The sequence below is a fragment of the Palaemon carinicauda genome, chromosome 37 (assembly GCF_036898095.1).
Source record: "Palaemon carinicauda isolate YSFRI2023 chromosome 37, ASM3689809v2, whole genome shotgun sequence".
Taxonomy (NCBI): domain Eukaryota; kingdom Metazoa; phylum Arthropoda; class Malacostraca; order Decapoda; family Palaemonidae; genus Palaemon; species Palaemon carinicauda.
In genome coordinates, this window is record NC_090761.1 from 23,339,816 (window position 1) to 23,360,890 (window position 21,075).

The 21,075-nt window shown below is 37.6% G+C and overlaps 1 protein-coding gene across 1 annotated transcript; it reads left to right on the forward strand.

Moving 5' to 3' along the window:
• The first annotated feature begins 4,768 nt into the window (after nt 1-4,768).
• Nucleotides 4,769-16,415, forward strand: LOC137629503 (carbohydrate sulfotransferase 14-like). The gene is made up of 8 exons (XM_068360858.1): nt 4,769-4,905; nt 6,791-7,180; nt 7,397-7,557; nt 8,545-8,644; nt 12,179-12,309; nt 12,933-13,049; nt 13,324-13,500; nt 14,185-16,415. Exons 2-8 carry the CDS (start codon nt 6,821-6,823, stop codon nt 14,288-14,290), a joined length of 1,152 nt encoding a protein of 383 aa, XP_068216959.1. The 5' UTR covers nt 4,769-4,905; nt 6,791-6,820; the 3' UTR covers nt 14,291-16,415.
• The last annotated feature ends 4,660 nt before the right edge of the window (nt 16,416-21,075 follow it).

Consider the following 21,075-nt stretch of genomic DNA (forward strand, 5'->3'; position numbering starts at 1 on the left):
AATTATCCAGCAACCCACCATACAATTTTTATGCATATCCAATAATAATTACATTAGTAAATAACACCGAAATTGACATACCCTTCCTACATTTCAAGTGGCAGATTAGGGAGTCTGAGTCAGTGTGGTTGGCGGCCATTTTGTGGACATATCCGAAGCGTAAGCTGCCCTATCTATATATATTCTTGTTCCCTATAGAATTTGTGATATTTTGGTATATTTTTACCTGCATAAATATCATATTATATATTAAATATATGTATTCTTTTACGAAATTTCCAAGTACTCAAAAAATTACCTTTAGATATGGCCCCTGATATAAATGTAATTTACAAAATAATGAAGATTTTTTTACATATTTCTATTTTAGGATAACATATGTTTATTCCCTAAAAAAATTAGCCACTTCCTATTTCATTTGGGTACCCAAAAAAATTCATGAAATTTGGACAATTTTTTTTGGCCAAAAAAAGTTACCCTTTTTTTCTCATTTCAGATCTTCACCTCCATGGGTCTGACTTCATCCAAAATACATCAAGATGTGTCCTAAACATTCAAGAATCAATTCCTAAAAGGATTTGTGTATATATGTATAAACTTTTTTTTTATGAATTTTTATGTCAGGTCTTTTTTTTTTTCTACTTAATTTTTTAAAATATTTATAATAAATAGTTTTTCTGCAGATGAGTAGTATTTATCTTTACAGTTGTTTTAAGCATTCATTGAAGTTTTTTTTGGCAAAAGAAAAAAGGAGGTTACTGCAAAAACTGATTTTTCAAGAATTTTTTTTGGCGTCGGGGTCGTTCGCGTCCGAGTATACCCTTAAAGGGGTGTCCGAGGACCGTACCTATCCAGGGTTAAGGGACCTATAAGTCTACCTGCTGAGTCATCAGCTGCCATTGCCTGGCCCTCCATGGTCCTAGCTTGGGTGGAGAGGGGACTTGGGCACTGATCATATGTATATCAGTCTTTAGTGCATTGTCCTGCTTGTTAGGACAATGTCACTGTCCCTTGCTTCTGTCATTCATGAGTGGCCTTCAAACCTTTAAACTTCAGTGCTAACTGTAGATATAAATTTCTCTCAACTTTATTGTTGCTTGAATGCATTTAATTTCATCATCATCATCTCCTCCTACGCCTATTGACGCAAAGGGCCTCGGTTAGATTTCGCCAGTCTTCTCTATCTTGAGCTTTTGAATCGATACTTCTCCATTCACTATCTCCCACTTCACGTTTCATAGTCCTCAGCTATGTAGGCCTGGGTCTTCCAGTTGAAAGTCGAGTAAACTAATCTCTCTTGGGGAGTGCAAAGAGCATGCTCAAACCATCTCCGTCTGCCCTCACCATAATCTCATTTAATGTATGAGTGACTAATACATTTAGTTGTTTCCTCTTTATATTTTTAAAGGGAAATATACTTTTCTATAATCTCATTTCAAGTTCATCTCTATAGTTTATTACTCTGAAACACATTATGCTTATCCAAACATTTACTTTTGTTCCATGTGTAACAGGGATGTATTGTCAATGGGTAATGCATTCTATATTTAGGATTTCCTTCCTTACTCTCTCTTACATTATCATCATTTGTTTGACTCTGTACACTAGAATGCATACATGCATATATGTATTCAATATTGTGGTATACATCATAATTTTAGATTCGTGGCCATGTATTTATCCTTACTTATTGCTGATGGAAGAACTTTCCAAATATTTTTTCCTCTGCACATGTTTAAGTAGCATGTGTAATGGTGTGGAATCACACTAGTCATTTATTGCTCGAGTCTATTCTACCCTTACCAAGAGGAAAGTAACCACTGAACAATTACAATGCAGTAGTTAACCCCTTGAGTGAAGAAGAATTGTTTGGTAATCTCAGTGTTGTCAGGTGTATGAGGACAGAGGAGAATCTGTAAAGAATAAGCCTGACTATTCGGTGTATGAGTAGGCAAAGGTTAAGTGAACCATAATCAAGAGAAAGATCCAATGTACTACTGTCTGGCCAGTCAAAATGCCCCTAAACTATTTAGCGGTAGTACCTGAACGAGTGGCTGGTGCCCAGGCCAACCTACTATCTATAGCTATGATAAGTAGCCCTTCTAGGAGAAGGACACTCCAAATTCAAACCATTGTTCCCTTGTCTTGGGTAGTGCCATAGCCTCTCGACCATGGTCTTCCACTGTCTTGGGTTGGAGTTCTCTTGCTTGAGGGTACACTCGGGCACGCTATTCTATCTTATTTTTCTTCCTCTTGTTTTGTTAAAGTTTTTATAGATTATATAAGAGATATTTATCTTTTGTTCTTACTGTTCTTGAAATATTTTATTTTTCCTTCTATCCTTTCCTCACTGGGCTCTTTTCCCTGTTGGAGCCCCTGGGCTTATAGCATCCTACTTTTCCAACTGGGGCTGTGGCTTAGCAAGTAATAACAATAATGATAATATTAATAACAATAACCTCTCATGCTATCCATTTTGGGCAGCAATGACTAGCTACTGGAGGAAAAAAAAACCTAATTTGATTCCAGCTTAACACCAAACAGAATCAGAATGATGAAAAAATGAGTTAGTCAACACTTGTACCAACTTAGCTGAACCTTGGAATGATATAGGGCCAGGCTTACCACATGCCATTTACGACAAATTAACTAAAATATATCAAAAGTTGATCACCTGCGCTACGCTTTTTAACGCTGCGATCACTATCAGTAACACCTGTCTCTCGATGGTCAAATAAACACGAGTTTTTAATATCACTCCTGACGTTTACATAAACCTAACAAACTTTTATTATTATTATTATTATTATTATTATTATTATTATTATCAAATGCTAAGCTACAACCCTAGTTGGAAAAGCAGGTCTCCAATAGGGAAAATAGCCCAGTGAGGAAGGGAAATAAGGAAAAATAAAATTTTTTAAGAATAGTAACAACATTAAAATGAATATTTCCTATATAAACTTTAAAAACTATAACAAAACTAGATACAACAGTGTGCCCGAGTGTACCATGAAGCAAGGGAACTCTAAACCAAGACAGTGGAATACCATGGTACAGAGGCTATGGCACTACCCAAGTCTAGAGAACAATGGTTTGATTTTGGGGTTTCCTTCTCCTAGAAGAGATGCTTACCATAGCTGAAGAGTCTCTTCTACCCTTACCAAGAGGAAAGTAGCCACTGAAATTAGAGTGCAGTAGTTAACCCCCTGAGAGGAGAAGAATAGTTTGGTAATATCAGTGTTGTCAGGTGTATGAGGACAGAGGAGAATATGTAAAGAATAGGCCAGACTATTCGGTGTCTGTGTAGGCAAAAGGAAAGAACCGTAACCAGAGAGAAGGGACCTATGTAGTACTGTCTGGCCAGTCAAAGGACTCCATAACTCTCTAGCGGTAGTATCTCAATGGGCGGTTGGTGCCCTGGCCAACCTACTGTACTATCTTTTCTGTAGAGTGAAACGTCGTCTTAAAATCGGCTCGCCCGGCTTGTCCATATTATTATTATTATTATTATTATTATTATTATTGTTATTATCATCATTATTATTATTATCATTATTATTGTTATCATTTATTGTTATTATTATTATTATCGTTTATTATTATTATTATTATATCATTATTATTGTTATTATCATTTAATTTTATTATCATTATTATTATTATTATTATCATTATTGTTGTTGTTATTATCATTTATTATTATTATTATTATTATCGTATATTATAATTATTATTATTATTATCACTATTATTATTATTGGTAGTAGTAGTAGTAGTAGTATTATAATAATAATAATTATTATTATTATTATTAATATTATCATTATCATTATTGCAAGCTAAGCTACGGCCCTATTTGGAAAAGCAGACTGCTATAAGCCCATGGGCTCCAACAGGGAAAAATAGCCCTGTGACGAAAGGAAACAAAGACATAATTCAACCATAAGAGAGGTAATGAGCTATTAGAATAAAATAGTTTAAGAACAGTAACAATATTAAAATAGATCTTTCATATATAAACTATAAAAAAATGAAAAAAAAACGTGAAAGAGAAATAAGATAGAATACTGTAGTGTGCCTGATTGTACCCTCAAGCAAGAGAACTCTAATGCAAGACAGTGGAAGACCATGGTACAGAGGCTATGTCACTACCCAAGACCAGAGAACACTGGTTTTATTTTAAAGTGTCGTCCGCCTAGAATAGCTGCTTATTATAACCAGAGAGTCTCTTCTACCCTTACCTAGAGGAAAATAGCCACTGAACAATTACATTGCAGTAGTTAACCCCTTGAGCGACGAAGAATTGTTTGGTAATCTCAGTGTTGTCGGGTGTTTGAGGACAGAGGAAAATGTGGAAAGAATAGGTCAGACTATTCGGTGTATGTGTAAGCAAAGGAAAAATTAGCGTAACCAGAGAGAGGAATCCAATGTAGTACTGTCTGGCCAGTTAAAGACCACTAACACTCTAGTGGTAGTATCTCAATGGGTGGCTGGTGCCTTGGCCAACCTACTTACTACCTTTATGTATGTATTCACTGATTTCAGCTTTACCCAATGAATAGTTAATTAACACTTACGTAAACGTACTGTAGAGCTCGAGATGTTAATAGAAACACTTTATGAAGCTAGGGCTGAGAGTTGATTTTCCTCTGTATTCAGTAGTCAACCATTTACATTCCGTGTTCGATAAGTTAATGATTAGTTTTCACCTTTAAAGTAAAGGGTGTTGGGTTGTTGTCCCCCAAAATTTTGTTTTACTGTGCAGGTGCGTGTTTAAGTCACCTGGCCATACAGGGGCTTGGAAGGGGAGCGCTTCAAGGTCCCTGGAGGAATCGAGTCGATTTTTAACATTCGCTGTGGCTGCTTGACTCGACGCGGACACTTGGTATTTAGCACCTTGCGGTAACTGGAACTTGTATTTTTCTATCATGCGCTGGTGCCTCTCTGCCCAGGTTTACCTTTTGAATGCCATATTCTATTTGGGCACTATGCTTATTTTATACTGTCTCCATGATAACTATTATTATTATTATTTGCAATGCTCACTCATCTATAAGGATCAAGCCAAGAAACCATTTACTTGCCGAGCAAGCTTCCAGAGAATTGATTGATTTGAAGTTTTTTGGCATCCAAGCTGCCAGAGAATAGTGGAATGGCTGTCTGAGGCCTTTGTTCTGCGGCGGACTGGTAACGTATGATGATGATGTATACAGTCACCAAACTTTTAACTGAGCTCCACAGGGCACTAGTGAAATTAGAAGACCTAAGCCTATATGGCTGAGGACTAAGAAGCATGTAAAGTGACAAAAGTGAATTTTTTTTATCAGTGATTATTACAGTCTATTCCTTTAATAATTGATTCCACATGAAAAAATAGCAAAACAGCAACAGCGGAAGAAAATAATAACCAACAAAACGAACAATAAACATATTGAAGATTTTACGAGATTCACAAAATAGGCTACTACAGCTCACCCATAAAATAACAATTTTACAGAAATTCGTCGTAATGTCATACAAACCTTAAATTTGTTGAAAAAAAATTTAACGACATCTATGAGTTGCAAACTATTACAATGTTTTAAACTTAACATTGAAATCTTGTGTCTGATAGCGGTTTTTGGTTTATCTGAATGTGATGAAAATTTAAACTGAAAGAACATTATATACTCGGAAACGACATATAGGATATATATATATATATATATATATATATATATATATATATATGTGTGTGTGTGTGTATATATATATATATATATATATTATATATATATATATATATATATATATATACATATATATATATATATAATATATACTGTATATATATACATACATATATATATATATATATATATATATATATATATATATATATATATATATATATATATTTATCAGCTGTTGCTAGTGCACTGCAGGACAGAGACCTCAGACATGTCCTTCCACTCGCGACTGATTATTGTCTCTATGCCAGTGTGTACCCGCAAATTTACTTCGTTCGTCAATCCATCGTATCCTCTTTCTTCCCCTGCTGCTTTTACAATCTCTAGGGACCCATTCTGATATTCTTATTATCCGTTTATTATCTGGCATTCTCATTATATGCCCTGCCCATGTCCATTTCCTTTTCTTACAAGTTGTCAGAATATCCTCTACTTTGGTTTACTCTCGTATTCTTGTTGCTCTTTTTTCTGTCTCTCACTGTTATTCCCATCGTCATTCTTTCCATTCTTCTTTGAGTTGTAAGTAGCTATATATATATATATATATATATATATATATATATATATATATATATATATATATATATATATATATATATATATATATATATATATAATGGCAGAAAATAGATGAGCGTTAAAGATAACATAATTGGTCCCTAGAGATTGCACAAGAAACAGAGGAAGGAAGAGAAGACGATAATTGACGAACTAAGAAATATTGTGGGTGCCGACTGGCACAGAAAGACCGTAAACAGACGTAAACAGGAAGGACATGCCTGAGGCCTTTATTCTACTGTGGACTAGTAATGGCTGATGATATGTATATATATATATATATATATATATATATATATATATATATATGTGTGTGTGTGTGTGTGTGTGTGTGTGTGTGTATGTGTGTGTGTGATCACATGATTGCAAAATGGTCTGTCTGAGTATTTTTCACAGTCTAACCTAATTGATGACAAATTAATTTTCCTAAGATGGCTATTGCCATCAGAATATTCTCATTTATTTTATAAAAAAAAAATAAATCACCATATTTTTTTCAGTTTACATAGATCCGCACAGAAACTTTTACCATGAGTCTTCTACGAAGAGTGATTCAGCCATATACATCGTGTTGTGTTTTCATTGCCCTAATTATTATACTTCTTGGTTTGTTTGTAAATTATGGAAACATTGGTAAGAGTTCTTCAGAATTTTCCAAAAATGAACAGCACGAAAATATGAAGATTGACCAGAGTGAAGGCGTTGTGGGTAGCTCTATAAGGGAGGAGAAGAAAGAAGAGAACGCCGTTGCGTATCGGCTCAGGACACGGAAGGAAAAGGTTCTAGAAGTGTGTAGGAGTAAAAACATTCCCTGTCAAATCAAGACGGGCCTGGAGAGGCGAATATTCTATTTTCACCGTTATAACACATCTGTTTGCACTTTGGCTAAGGTGAGTAGGAGATACATCAGTTGCCTTAAAGTGTATGTTTATATTCAAATTCTGAGCGTGTAAAGCTCGGGGGGATTTTCTGGTTATAGGTCATTCGGTACGCTGTCATAATTGCACTCGTATCTTGAATTTGAGATCATGCATGGGATTCAAAGTGCTACAAGAAAGGTATTCAGTGGCAGGTAGGAATGAATTATTATTAATCTTATTTTGCAGTCCGCATCATCAACATGGAGAACACACCTTAGGCGGGTGAATAAGGGACCGCCTTTAAAGGAAAATCTTCGGAAGGACAAGATCAGGGCGGCCTTTTTGCAGAGACCCGTTGAAGCTGTACTAAGCGATGTGAAATCCTTCTCCAAAATTATAACGGTCAGGTAAGTTGAACCTCTGTGCTTAAGGATTATGATTAAGGTTGTGACTAGATTTTTTTTCTGTAAAAACGGGATACACACACACACACACACACACACACACACACACACACACACACACACACACACACACACACACACACACACACACACACACACACACACTACCATCGTAACTTCTGTGACTTTCTGGGCCCTTTATTCTGCTGACAGCAGCTGCAAAGGGCTGCACTTTATTCTCTTTAAAGTCCATAATATTCTTTCACTAAATTTTTAGAAGACAATAGAAGTTTCCTATTAGTGAAATAGCAAAATTTAAACAAAAAAATCAAAACTATTGCATTAATATGGCGGACAGTTTGGTTTTTGTGGTACAAAAAATGGGACAACGGGAACAAAGAAGGGCACAATTCGCAAAAGTAAAAAAAGAAAAAAAAAATCGGGACTGACGTTGAGAAAGCGTGATTTCTACGGGCCAACCAAGGGAAAGGCCCGTGCCAACAAGTGTTGGCTTTAATACCCCAACAACAACAACAAAGCGTGATTGCTAAAAGTGGGACTCTTAGTCACATCAGGTTAACGAAACTGCCAACATGTCAGCTAGACCTCGCATAGTACACCGTAGGAATTAGTTAAATTGCCTTTGTAGTTTCCTTTTGGTCGTAGCTGTAAATGTAGGCTGTTCACTGATTAGCCTTCTACTCAGTTTCTTTTCTTTTCTTTCACCCTACCATCTAGTCTCTGTTACTTTATAGTAAAACGGTTGCATATCCCATCAGTTTCACTTTGCAACCATTGTTCTCTGTCTCGTATACTTTTTTCATAATCTCTATCTTACTGTCCAATCACTCCTAACTCTCTTTCTCCTCCATTTTGTTGAGCCTCATAACCTAACTGCCGCAGTGTCAGGTCCTTCGACCAAATATTCATGAATCCAATAAAATTTACCTGAACAATTACTATAAACTAAATATCACTTTTTCTCACGAGGCATCCTCTAACGAGACTGGTGTCAGCCTTTCGTAATGTGTACAATAATGGACGCCTTATGAATCAGTACAGACACAGTGCTGAGGTGAAGGAACATGAGGTAGGTCGACTAGCACTTTATTATTATTATTATTATTATTATTATTATTATTACAAGCTAGGCTATATACCTGGCCTAGTTAGAAAACCAAGATGCTATAAGCCCAAGTGCTCCAACAGGGAAAAATAGTCCAGTGAGGAAAGGTAACAATGAAATATATAAACTACAAGAGAATAATCAACCAAAATAAGATATTTCAAGAACAGTAACAACATTTAAGTAGATCCTTCACATATATACTATAAATCTTCAAAAACACAAGAGGAAGAGAAATGAGATGGAATAGTGTGCTCGAGTGTATCCCCAAGCAATAGAAGTCTAATCCAAGACCGTGGAAGGCCATGGTACAGAGGCTTTGGCGCTACCCATGGGTTGAGAACAATAGTTTGATTTTATAGGGTCCTTCTCCTAGAAGAGCTGCTTATAGCTAAATAGTCTTCTACCTTCACCAAGAAGAAAGTAGCCAATGAACAATTATAGTGCAGTAGTTAATCTCTTGAGTAAAAAAGAATTGTTTGGTAATCTCGGTGTTGTCAAGTGTATGAGGGAAGAGGGGAATGTATAAAGAAAAAGCCCGACTATTCTGTGTATGTGTAAGCTAAGGGAAAATAAGCCATAACGAGAGAGAGAGGTCCAATGTAGTACTGTCTGGCCAGTCAAAGGACCCAATAACTCTAGCGATAGTATCTCAACAGGAGGCTTGTGCACGAGATGAGGTACTCGCTGTAAGAGAGTCCTTCCTATCCACTATCTGGGATATAAAGTTTTTAATGGACCTTGACACCATCTTAGACCAGGGCAACTCTAGCCAGGTCTTACTGGGTCATGGGGCATAACTGAACATACCCAGCACCGTGTCTCTCCCCTCAGGAGGTGAATACGTGGGTTCCCCACGTCCATTAATTTTTCTTAAGCAAGCCAAGACCTGCACGAATGAATAGTATGACTCTCCTTGCTCAGTGGCAGGAGCTTTATACTAAAAGCAGACATTATGAATGCATTGGTCCGTGACAGAACCTCATAACTTCCTATGATATCTATTCCTTTTGATATAGTCAGTGTGATTGTTGCAATTCTAATTATTTACCAATTTATGAAGACAAGACAGCATTCCTTTCTGAAGTCAGAATGAGAGATATATTCAATGAAACATGAAGTAACTACCATGGAAAACTCTCTAATCTAATCTTCAAAAGATAGCATTCAGTTGGGGGATTAATTATTTGATTAATTATTCCTGGATGTTTAAATGGTTGCTTTCGTGCAGGAAAATATGGATCACAAGATAGGTCAGGATGAGACTTGAGGGGGATTCAAGTCAGTTTTCTTCAAACTACAAGAAGGAGAGTGTCATTTGTACCTTAGGAAGTTATTGAATTTCTTATCTTATGAAGAAAAGCAAACCATTAGAATGGTGTGTAGTCGCCACAAAGATTCCGGACGAAAAAAAAAGATCTGGAGTTGCTGAATCCCTAAATAGAGATCTAGCTAAAATTAATGCATGGTGCAACTAAAGGGGCATGAAGTTGAATCCTAACAAAACTAAAAGTATGATTGTAAACAGGTCAAGGACTGTGGCTCCTCAGCATTAATAATGTTTCTTTAACACTGTATTGCTCTTAGAATTTTAGGAGTGATTCTTGACAGCAAATTTACTTTTGAGAAACACATTAGGTCTCTGTCTTCTTCAATTGCACAAAAAATGGCTTATTGAGAAAGTCTTGTAAGATTTTTGGTGATCAATCTATTCTGAAGAAGTGTTTTTATTCTTTCATTCTACCTTGCTTCGAGTATTGTTCTCCGTCTTGGTCTTCAGCTGCTGATTCTCATCTTAATTTGTTGGACAGGAACTTACGGTCTATTAAATTTCTTATTCCTGGTCTAGGTATTAATCTCTGGCATTGTCGTTGAATTACTTCATTATACATGTTGCATAAGATTTTTCCTTATTTTGACCATCCTTTACATTCAGATCTTCCCAGACTATACCATCCTGTTCATAATACTAGGTATGAAGTTAATTATAACAGTAAGGCCTTCTTTATCATGAGGCTCAATACAACACAGTATTCTAGAAGTTTTATTCCGGCTGTGACCAAGATGTGGAATGATCTTCCTAATTGGGTCGTTGAATCGGTAAAACTTACCAAGTTGTGGAATGATCTTCCTAATTGGGTAGTTGAATCAGTAAGACTTCCAAAGTTCAAACTTGCAGCAAATTTTTTATTTATGTTGAACAGGCTGACATAAGTATTTTCATTGTTTATGTATGAAAGATCCGTTTTAATGTTGTTACTGTTCTTAAAGTACTTTATTTTAATAGTTCATTACTTTTTCATATATTTTATTTATTTCCTTATTTTCTTCCCTTGGTCTAATAGCATCCTGCTTTTCCAACCATGGTTGTAGCTTGGCTAGTAATAATAATAATAGAAGGGACATTAATTTATATCGTGGCCTGGTATAAGTGGCGGCAAAAATATTTAAGTGATTAGATAATGGGAAACGGAGTTAAATGACAGAGGTGAATCTGTTTTTATTTTTTTTTTTCGAAAATTTAATTAACAGTAAATATCCTTCACATAATTAAAGAGCACAATTATATAAAATGTAATTTAGCGAGGCAATTCACTGGAATGTTGAAAGTCACAATACATCGGAATGAAAAAATAAAAAAGCTAAATCTCCCAAGTGTTCATTCTAAATACACAGATAATGTTAAAAAGTAGTTTTATGTTTTATCCTCTAAGGGTCTGGCAATGGAGAGGAACACAGAGGGCGAGTCCAAAAAAGGTAATTATGGGTGAGATTATATTATAGATGTTATAGAACCCAACAAGTCCGGGATCGGCCTGTGCCTTCAGAGATGGTGTAACAAACTAAATTGTTCATTGGTTTGAATCTCCTTAAGGCTTGCCCTGTGGGTTCGTGGCACCCCTAGTGGTCCTGTTCTGGGGGCGGGTGCCTGCCATCGGCTAACTGCCCCAGTTGCTAGGCCCTCCATGGTGTCCTCTCCGCTGCATGCCCTGTGGGAAGCTAATATAACTACTCAGCAAATGACAGGTCAACAGTAATGGCGCCAACCAGACACAACTCTTGGCTACTGTTGATGAAGCAACTCGGAGTATCGAGGTTATAAAGCGTCTTTGTGCCTTCAGTAAAGTCGTGTATTGTATTATCATTGCATACATAATCTAACTTTCATAAATGTTTGATGTCTTGTGACAATTTTTTTTATTTGTTTTCTATTCTGTTTCATAAAAAAATAAATCCTAAGCTGTTGACATAAAAACTCCTCTAACAGCAATTCATGGTCGGAGGGTAACAATCCTATTCAGCAACGGTGAGAAACTTGCAATAGACCTTGTGAGGCTCCTATGGACAGCAATGGGTTACATTGCCAATGGTGTAGTGCCAGTACTAAACTACTTGGTGACTTGTGGTTAGGATTAAGCACATATTGATCATGTTACATTGATTTTACAGTATTTTCATCCCGTGTAAAAAAAAAATGTGGCTTTCTTTTTTCATTAGTGGCGAGATGGAATGTACTGGCATGATAGGTTCCATCGATTCTGGATTCCTGCTCTCCTTGCCAACAATATGGTGCCCCCTGACACACACCTTAAAGTTGGTTTGAAAGCACCAATTGACCCCACCGTTTTGTAAGTAACCTTGTGAAAGTATTCATCATTTAGGTGTCTGTTTGTATCCCATTAAAACCAAATACTGTAAGGCATTCATAAAAGAATGGTATTAGTAAATTGTAAATTATACATTGCTGTACTGTATATATAGTAGAATTGTGTGGTATCCAAAATGTACTCCTTACGTGAAGGGAAATTATGACCCACAGTTGGAAAGAAATGTATTGAATTTTGGTTAGTTTAGTATTGTATCACAGCCCCTGTCTATATGAGACTCGTTTACACCAAGAAATCGGTTACTCTGCCGGACTTTATTCCAGTATATTTCCTACCTCATGATTTTTTTCCAGCGACTAAAGTGTATTTCTGAAACAGTATTTCGTTGAAGCCCTGCCATATATCAAGCGAGAGGACTACAGTAGGTTCCATTTATTTTTTCCGCAATAAATGTATCCTTGTAGTATGGGCCGGCAGGGATCACTTGCCTTAGTTAGATAGTCACTAACAAGGATCTGGCTATCCTTTGATGAATCCAGTCAATGTATCCTTAATAGATTTAGTATTCTAGTATATTTTCCATCACATCTTTAATGAATGAGTACAAAAGGTCTTGCAATTGTTTATTTCTGTTGTACTTGCAGATACTCAACAGAGGTGTATGAGAAATTGCACCATGTTCTGAAACCAAAGGTTACGTTTGAACTGTTCCTGAAATTTGCTCTAAAAACATATGAAGAAGGGACAGCGGATGATCACTGGTTCGTAAAGCTATTTATGATTAGGGATGAATGAGTACGTGAAATATATTCTTCTTTCTTTTTGTTCCACACAAATAATGGCACGTCCACTTGTAATTAAGATCGACACCCCTCCGAGATCACTGGACTATCGCTTGAAGCTTTCATTACTGTTTGTTTTTAAAGTACAGTATAGTGACTCTCTCTCTCTCTCTCTCTCTCTCTCTCTCTCTCTCTCTCTCTCTCTCTCTCTCTCTCTCTCTCTCCCTCCTAATCCTAACCCATATTTCGACAGGAAACCTTATTACGAAGACTGCTGTCCATGTTATTTTGATTATGACTACATCACAAAAGTGGAGACTTTATCAGAAGATTTGGAATACGTCTTCAAGAAACTTGGCATTCCATCAAACCCTCAAATTTCCAAGAACCAGATAAGGAAGAGTGTTGATGAAATAAACGCCGGTTTTGAGTAAGTTTTCAACACAATTTATGCATGGAAAAGGGGTCTTAGCTTTTGTGTTTCATGCAGGGCTGTAAATATGTTGTACTGTCAATGTATATTCAGTGAAGCATGGTGAGAAAGGTTACTACGTGGATGAATGAAGTCGATGATCGTTGGGGAATTGAATGTGACATTTGAATTAAGGTAGACTGTTTAAAATTTGCCAGCCATTTACCGTTTTAAAAACGGATATTTTGACGTAAACGAGTGATATTATGGTCACCAACCTGTAAAAGATAATACCAAAGTAGGATATAAATTACGGTCGCCTGTATTTTGCTAAATATGGCCAACAACAGTATATTTTAACGGAGAATTTACGATTAAAATACGATTTTTTTTTCAACAGTGTGGGTTAGACTGCAAAATTTGAAAAAAATAGGTAGACTTGACACTGACTAGTACAATTTCTTTTTCTTTTATTTTTGAGTCAGATACTTTCATGATAGCATTACAATTACTAAAACTAATCGCCAACCCCATTGTTATTATTTGGATACTGTAAGGAGGCTCATAGCTTAACCCACAGATTAGGAAATACTTTTTAAGTCATTTTCAATTTGATCTTACAGTGCTGACTTAGCCGTTTTACGCTGACTTAAAATCTGCTGTAATTTTCAAGTACTCTTCAAGTGCTATCTTTGATTTCAGATACTACCGACAAGTCCCAACAACCCTAAGAAGACAGATTTACCAGTACCTACAGTATGACATGGATCTCTTTGGATATGAACTTCCTGACAGTTTCTTAATTTGATATTTCTTCTCCTTACTGGACTATTTTCCTTGCTGGAGTCCTTGTAGGGCTTATAGCATCCTGCTTTTCCAACTATACTCAAATTTTTTTAAGGAGTCGCATTTGCACTGACTCGCAGCCATGCCCTTTTAGCTCGGAAAAGTTTCCTGATCGGTGATTGGATTGGTTAGAGTCATCTTGTCCAACCAAACAGCGATCAGGAAACTTTTCTGAGCTAAAAGGGCACCCCTGCGAGTCGGTGCAAATCTGCCTCACTAAAAAGAATTGACAATGTTGTAGCTTAACAAGTAATGATAATAATATGATAATGTAGAGTGAATAGCATACCCGTCTAGAACAGAGAATCCAAAATCAAACCATTTTTCTCTAGTCTTGGGTAGTGCCATAGCTTCTGTACCATGGCCTTCCACTGTCTTGGATTAGAGTTCTCTTTGTTGAGGTTACACTCGGGCATGCTATTCTATCTTATTTCTCTTCCTCTTGTTTTTTGTTGAAGATTTTATAGATTATAGGTGAAGAGTCTAATTTAATGTTGTTACTGTTCTTGAAATGTTTTATTTTGATTGTTTATTCCTCTCATGTGGTTTATTTATTTCCTTGTTTCCTTTCCTCACTGGGCTATTCTTCCCTGTTGGAGTTCTTGAGCCTGTAGCATCTTGATTTTATAACTAGGAGAAAATACCAAAGAAATATTGTCCTATCTTCATCCTGCTTCAGGGCCAGCGTATCAACCTACACAAAACGGACTTGTGTAAGGAAGACGTTTAACAGATTAAGCCCTTATTGAACCCATCAAGGCATATCTTATGCTGAGACACGTCGCTCACTCCCCAAAATAAGTTTGTGGGTTTCTCTGTCTTGTTTCATTATTTTTCTTAACAGAACATTTAAGAACAGTACAGGGTTATTCGAGGTAGAAATACAGTAGTAGTGTTATGAGTCAAAGTCTGAATGTCTGTTACAGTGATGATGTTAATGTATGTACCACAACAGAAAGTCTTAGATATAGAAGTGACTCATCCAGCTGGTCATATGCTGTTCAAAAATAATATTTTAATCTATGCATAGCTTCCTATTTTATAGAGCGTCTTTTGCGTGTAACCAATGAAACAGAACATGGCGATGCAATGGAAGTATCGCCTGAAACTATGATATAGAATGAGGCTTTAAATTTATTTGGGAGGGCTAATAGCATATAAGTTTTGAGGATGGATGGTGGGAAAGGATTGAGGTGGGCTTGGGAAGAACCTGTTAGGGGGAGAAGATCAAGAGGGAGGCAGAAAATTAGATGGCGAGATAAGGTGAAGGATGATATGGAAAGAAGAGGTTTGGTGGAAGACGATGCCTTTGATAGAAGGCATTGGAGAGAGCGCATCAGGCAACCGACCCCTTGATGTAGTGAAGGATGATATGGAGAGAAGAGATTTAATAGAAGGCATTGGAGAGGGTGCATCAGGCAACCGACCCCTTAATGTAGTGAAGGATGATATGGAGAGAAGAGATTTGACAGAAGACTATGCTTTTGATAGAAGACATTGGAGAGGGTGCATCAGTCAACCAACCCCTTAATGTAGTGAAGGATGATATGGAGAGAAGGGGTTTGACAGAAGACGATGCTTTTGATAGAAGACTTTGGAGAGGGTGCATCAGTCAACCAACCCCTTAATGTAGTGAAGGATGATATGGAGAGAAGGGGTTTGACAGAAGACGATGCTTTTGATAGAAGACATTGGAGAGGGTGCATCAGTCAACCAACCCCTTAATGTAATGAAGGATGATATGGAGAGAAGGGGTTTGACAGAAGACAATGCTTTTGATAGAAGACATTGGAGAGGGTACATCAGGCAACCGACCCCTTAATGTAGGGACAACGGTGGTGAAGACGAAGAAGATAGCGTAGTTTAGAAGTATCCAGCTATAAGCTCTTCTGATTTAGATGAAAGAGGTGAAGATTGGATTGCATATCAAAAGAGAAACATTTTATATAGACCTTCAAAACAATTTTTGGAAAACAATCGAGAGATGGAATATTTTCAAGTAAAATTTCACATTGATGAGTTGAAATCAGGATGTAATATTTTGTCAGATACTTTTGATTGTTTAAGGAAGTAGATTATACATACTGAAGAAGAGGATATAATGATTTTTGTCGTTGTTGTTGTTTGGTTCGTTGTAGAATATATTTCAAAATAAAGATGATAAATTCCAAGAGAAAACATAAGCTTTGAAGAAAATGGAAAAGAAACAATGCAGTAATATTCATCAGAAAGGCGATAATAAAGGTTTGATAAATCAACGAAGGAGTAAATTCATACAGGGTTTTGTTTTATTTTTCCTCCATAACTAATATGCATTTGAAAAAATAAGTTTAGGATAGAACAAGTAGAAAATATGTGAAAACAATTATATAAACGTAAAAAGACGCACACGCTCAGTACAGTTTTCGGAAGATTTCACCGTGTGACGTCAGCTAGTCTCTTCTTCCATCTTGAAGCAAAGAATTTTTAAAGATCAGAATAGATTGATCACTGAAAATCTTAGACTTTCTTATTATATGTCCTGCCCATGTCCATTTCTTTTTCTTGCATGTTGTTAGAATATTGTCTACTTTAGTTTACTCATATCCATATTGCTCTTTTTCTGTCTTTTGGTGTTATTCCAATTATAACTCTTTCCATAGCTCTTTGATTTGTAACTAGATTATATTCTAAGGCTTTAGTAAGGCTCCAAGATTCTAATGCATCTGATTAAATACTTTTTCCTAGAGAAAGTCATTTTAAATTTCATAATTTCTTTTTATACCAAAAGCTCTCCATGCCACACTTATCCTTCTTTTGATTTTGGTCTCATGTCCTGGAGAAACACTCAAGTATGTATGTATCTTATTCTGTAGCATTTTTTTTTTTTTGCTATTTCACTATTGCAATACTGGGTAGGAGGCTGCAAACCCTATAACTATAACCATTCAGTGATTTTCACACCCGACAAAGTGTAGAGGGAAAATTATTATCAGATTCCTACTGGAGTTAAGAATAGTATTGTCATTAGCTTGGAAGAGGAAGCTAATTTTTCATTCAGAAGTCTTTTCCTCATACCAAGGTTTCCACAACCTTAAACCTGGTGCTTGTCTGCCTTGAGGTACAAGATATCTGTTGAATCTGTATGTAATACTGGGTATGCAGTTAATTCTAACGTTCTTGCCATCTCCATCGTGAGGCTTAATACTACACTGTATTCTAGAATTTTATTCCATCTGTGGAGTGATCTTCCTGATCAGGTACTTGAATCATTGTAACTTCAAAAGTTCAAACTTGCATCGAATGCATTTTCTTATGTTGAAAATGCTAACATAAGTTTATCTTCGTAGTTTATATATGACAGTCCTATTTTAATGTTTCAACTTGTTACTGACCTTAAGATATCTTTTCATTGCTTTATATGTACTTGATTTGTTTCCTTGTCTCCTCTCCTCACCGGGCTATTTTCCTTGTTGGAGCCCTTGATCTTATAGCATCTTGCTTTTCCAACTACGGTTGTAGCTTAGCAAGGAATGATAATAATAATAATTGTTGTGACATTAAAAGACTTGGCTGCTGCTACCCAAGTGTACCAACTGTGTGTCACACGATCGTACATAGTTCATTTTGTGCTTGTATCTTCGCTCTCCCCTCACACTAAAAAGAACCTGGAAAATCATGTCTACTTTTCTCCTCTGTAAGTGTCAATTTTTGAACATGAAAATTCTTGTTGCTTTGAGATTTTGTATATAAAGGAGAGTGTTCGACAATAAACTCACTCGGTTGCTTTCACCCTGTCTTTGAGTCACAACCTTCTCTTGGCCCGTCACATTGGTGACCCCGGAGTGACTCGCTCCTCCTGCCTTTCACCCCCTTCCGGCCTCTCACCGTTACTATGACGCCGTCAACGCATATCTTCTGCAGCAGTACTCGCCGTCGTCAGCCGCCTGAATAGCATGGCTTTCTTAGCTCTCTCAACAACCGTTGGGGGACCAGAAGGCTTCGCTCACCCTCGGGAAAATGACCAATATTACTCGCCTGCAACCTACCGCACACGGCTCTCCTCGTGAGGTGAACCTACTCCATGCCCTTTGGATACGCCATTTACCCAAACCTGTTCGCGCTGCCATACCCGATGTCGATAGTTTACCCCATAAAGGACTTGATGACCAAAGCCGACGCCCTTATGGACAGCCACTTCATGACCTTCAAAACCTCCATCAACACCTCCACCCGTGACGAAGAGGACACCTATTCAACTTCAACCGAAGCTGACGTGAATGCCGTAGGACATACACGCCTATGAATGCCGTAGGCCATACACGTCTATGAATGCCGTAGGCCTATGAATGCCGTAGGGCACGCCTATGAATGCCGTAGGACACACAAGCCTATGAATGCTGTAGGCCTATGAATGCTGTAGGACACGCCCATGAATGCCGTAGGGCACACACGCCTATGAATGCCGTAGGACACACTCGCCTACCCCGTGACGAGCCAGAGCGGCAACAAAGCCACCCATCATCCACCACTCGCTCAAACCCCAACCAATGACTTCTACAGCCACTCACTGCCGCTAATCGGCGCAGTTTTTACTACTACCTCTCCAGATTCAGGGCACCTATTTAACATGTTCAGTATGTCATTTTTAGAGGGGGAGCCATGTACCAACTGTGTGTCACACGATCGTACATAGTTCATTGTGTGCTTGTATCTTCGCTCTCCCCTCGCACTAAAAAGAATCTGAAAAATCATGTCTACTTTTCTCCTCTGTAACAGTGTCAATTTTTGAACATGAAAATTCTTGTTGCTTTGAGATTTTGTATATAAAAGAGAGTGTTCGACAATAGACTCACTCAGTTGCTTTCACCCTGTCTTTGAGTCACAACCTTCTCTCGGCCCGTCACACAAGCTTTATTCAAACTAAACTTCAGTAGATTATTCCTTGAAACGACCATGAACATAATTAGCAATGACCCCATAATAAATGTAATACAAACTATGTTAGATCCTCGAAGTAAATCTAATTAAACCAAATAGATACAAATGGAATAAACAAAGGAAATACAAAAGAAACAAAGAATTACTTGATAAGTTGCTGCGACTGAAAAGATCACCAGACAAACGGTTCAGAGTGAGATATGAAAGAGCAAAAGGACAAAACAATATTATAACATTCTTCCCCTCTAGATATAAAATTGGTTACATCACTTCATAAATAATCGATCCCACCCATATCGGTTCGGAGCCCTTGACACCCGGGTTGATCTATGTACTGGAGGCGATGCAGCCTCTGTTCTAATTTCAGCTTCTGGGTGAAGTCCCATACCTTTTGGAAACTCTTGATGGGTTGTCGTGGGTGACACTGGAGATTGAGATGGTATGGCCTCTGGTGATAATGAAACAGAAGGTAGTTCTTGATTTTCAGAAACAGAATTATCCCTAGGGCATGGGGCCAAGTCACGTAAGGAAAACGTTGACTCTCGTCCGCTGTGATGTCTGATGTTAGCATATGTTGGGTTAACAGATAATAGTTCAACTTCATCCACTAGGGGTTCATTTTTGCTTGTTCTGACAAACTTCCTCAATAATACCAGTCCTGACGACATAAGCCACGAAGGCAGAGAGCTCCCCGAGGATGAGCGGCGTGGAAATCCAAAAAAGCGTTCATGATGTGTGACATTAGTTGCTGTCAACAGAAGGGATCTAAGTGAATGTATCACATCAGTGAGTACTAATTCCCAAATGCTGATCGGGAAGATTTCGAGACCTGAGTGCCAGCTGGATTCCCTTCCATACAGTACTATTGAGCCGCTCCACTTGCCCATTACCGATTGGATGAAAAGGGGTAGTTCGACTTGTTGCAACTCCCTTTTGTGCGAGATAGGTTTTGAGCTTCCTGGACATGAATGAGGTTCCTTGATCCGAATGTATATACTGAGGCATCCCACACAGGCTAAATATTTGTTCTAAGCACTTAATCACTGTAGTTGTGTTCATATTGCGACACGGAAAAGCGAAAGGAAAACCAGAATATTCATCAACCACAATAAGTAGATATGGGTTGCGTGAGGCCGCCAGAACTGGTCCTTTAAAGTCAATGCTTAATCTCTCCATTGGTTGTGTCGCCTTGATGAGTGTTCCTTCTTGGAATTTGTAGAATCTTGGTTTCAATTCTGCACATATCCTGCAAGAAGCACAGACCTTCTAAACGTCCTCAGTGGAAAAGGGAAGATTTTTCGATCTCACAAAGTGCAACAAGCGAGTTACTCCTGGATGGCACAGATTCCCGTGTAGTTCAGTGAGGGTAGATGACGTAGAAACCACGGAACCGCAAAAAGCTCGGGTGAAGGCATCAGGAACCACATTCTCTTTACCGGGGCGATAATGTACCGTATAACTGAAGGCTGCGAGTTCCATCTGCCATTCCTGGATCTTATTATTCTTAACTTTAGTGCGTTTCCTGTTATCAAACATGAAGGCCACAGAACGTTGGTCTGTAACGAGATCAAAGTGTTGTCTAGCAAGAAAATGACTCCACTTACGTACAGCCTCCACGATAGCCATGGCTTCCTTCTCTACGATGTGATAGTGAACTTCACTTCCTTTTAAAGTCCTAGACATGAAGGCCACAGGCCTGCCATTCTGGTTGAGTACTGCTGAGACTCCTACTTCCGAGGCATCACATTCGACCTCAAAAGGCAAATTTTCATCCACAGTGTGTAGTGTTGCTCCTTCAGTTCTTGTTTGAGTAGTTCGAAAGCCTGC

Excerpts from the sequence above, each read along its gene's own strand:
- LOC137629503 (XM_068360858.1), top strand. The coding sequence starts at position 6,821 with ATGAGTCTTCTACGAAGAGTGATTCAGCCATATACATCGTGTTGTGTT. Across the intron at positions 8,645-12,178 it reads CTGAGGTGAAGGAACATGAG|TGGCGAGATGGAATGTACTG; the intron begins GTAGGTCGACTA and ends TTTTTTCATTAG. Across the intron at positions 12,310-12,932 it reads CCAATTGACCCCACCGTTTT|ATACTCAACAGAGGTGTATG; the intron begins GTAAGTAACCTT and ends TTGTACTTGCAG.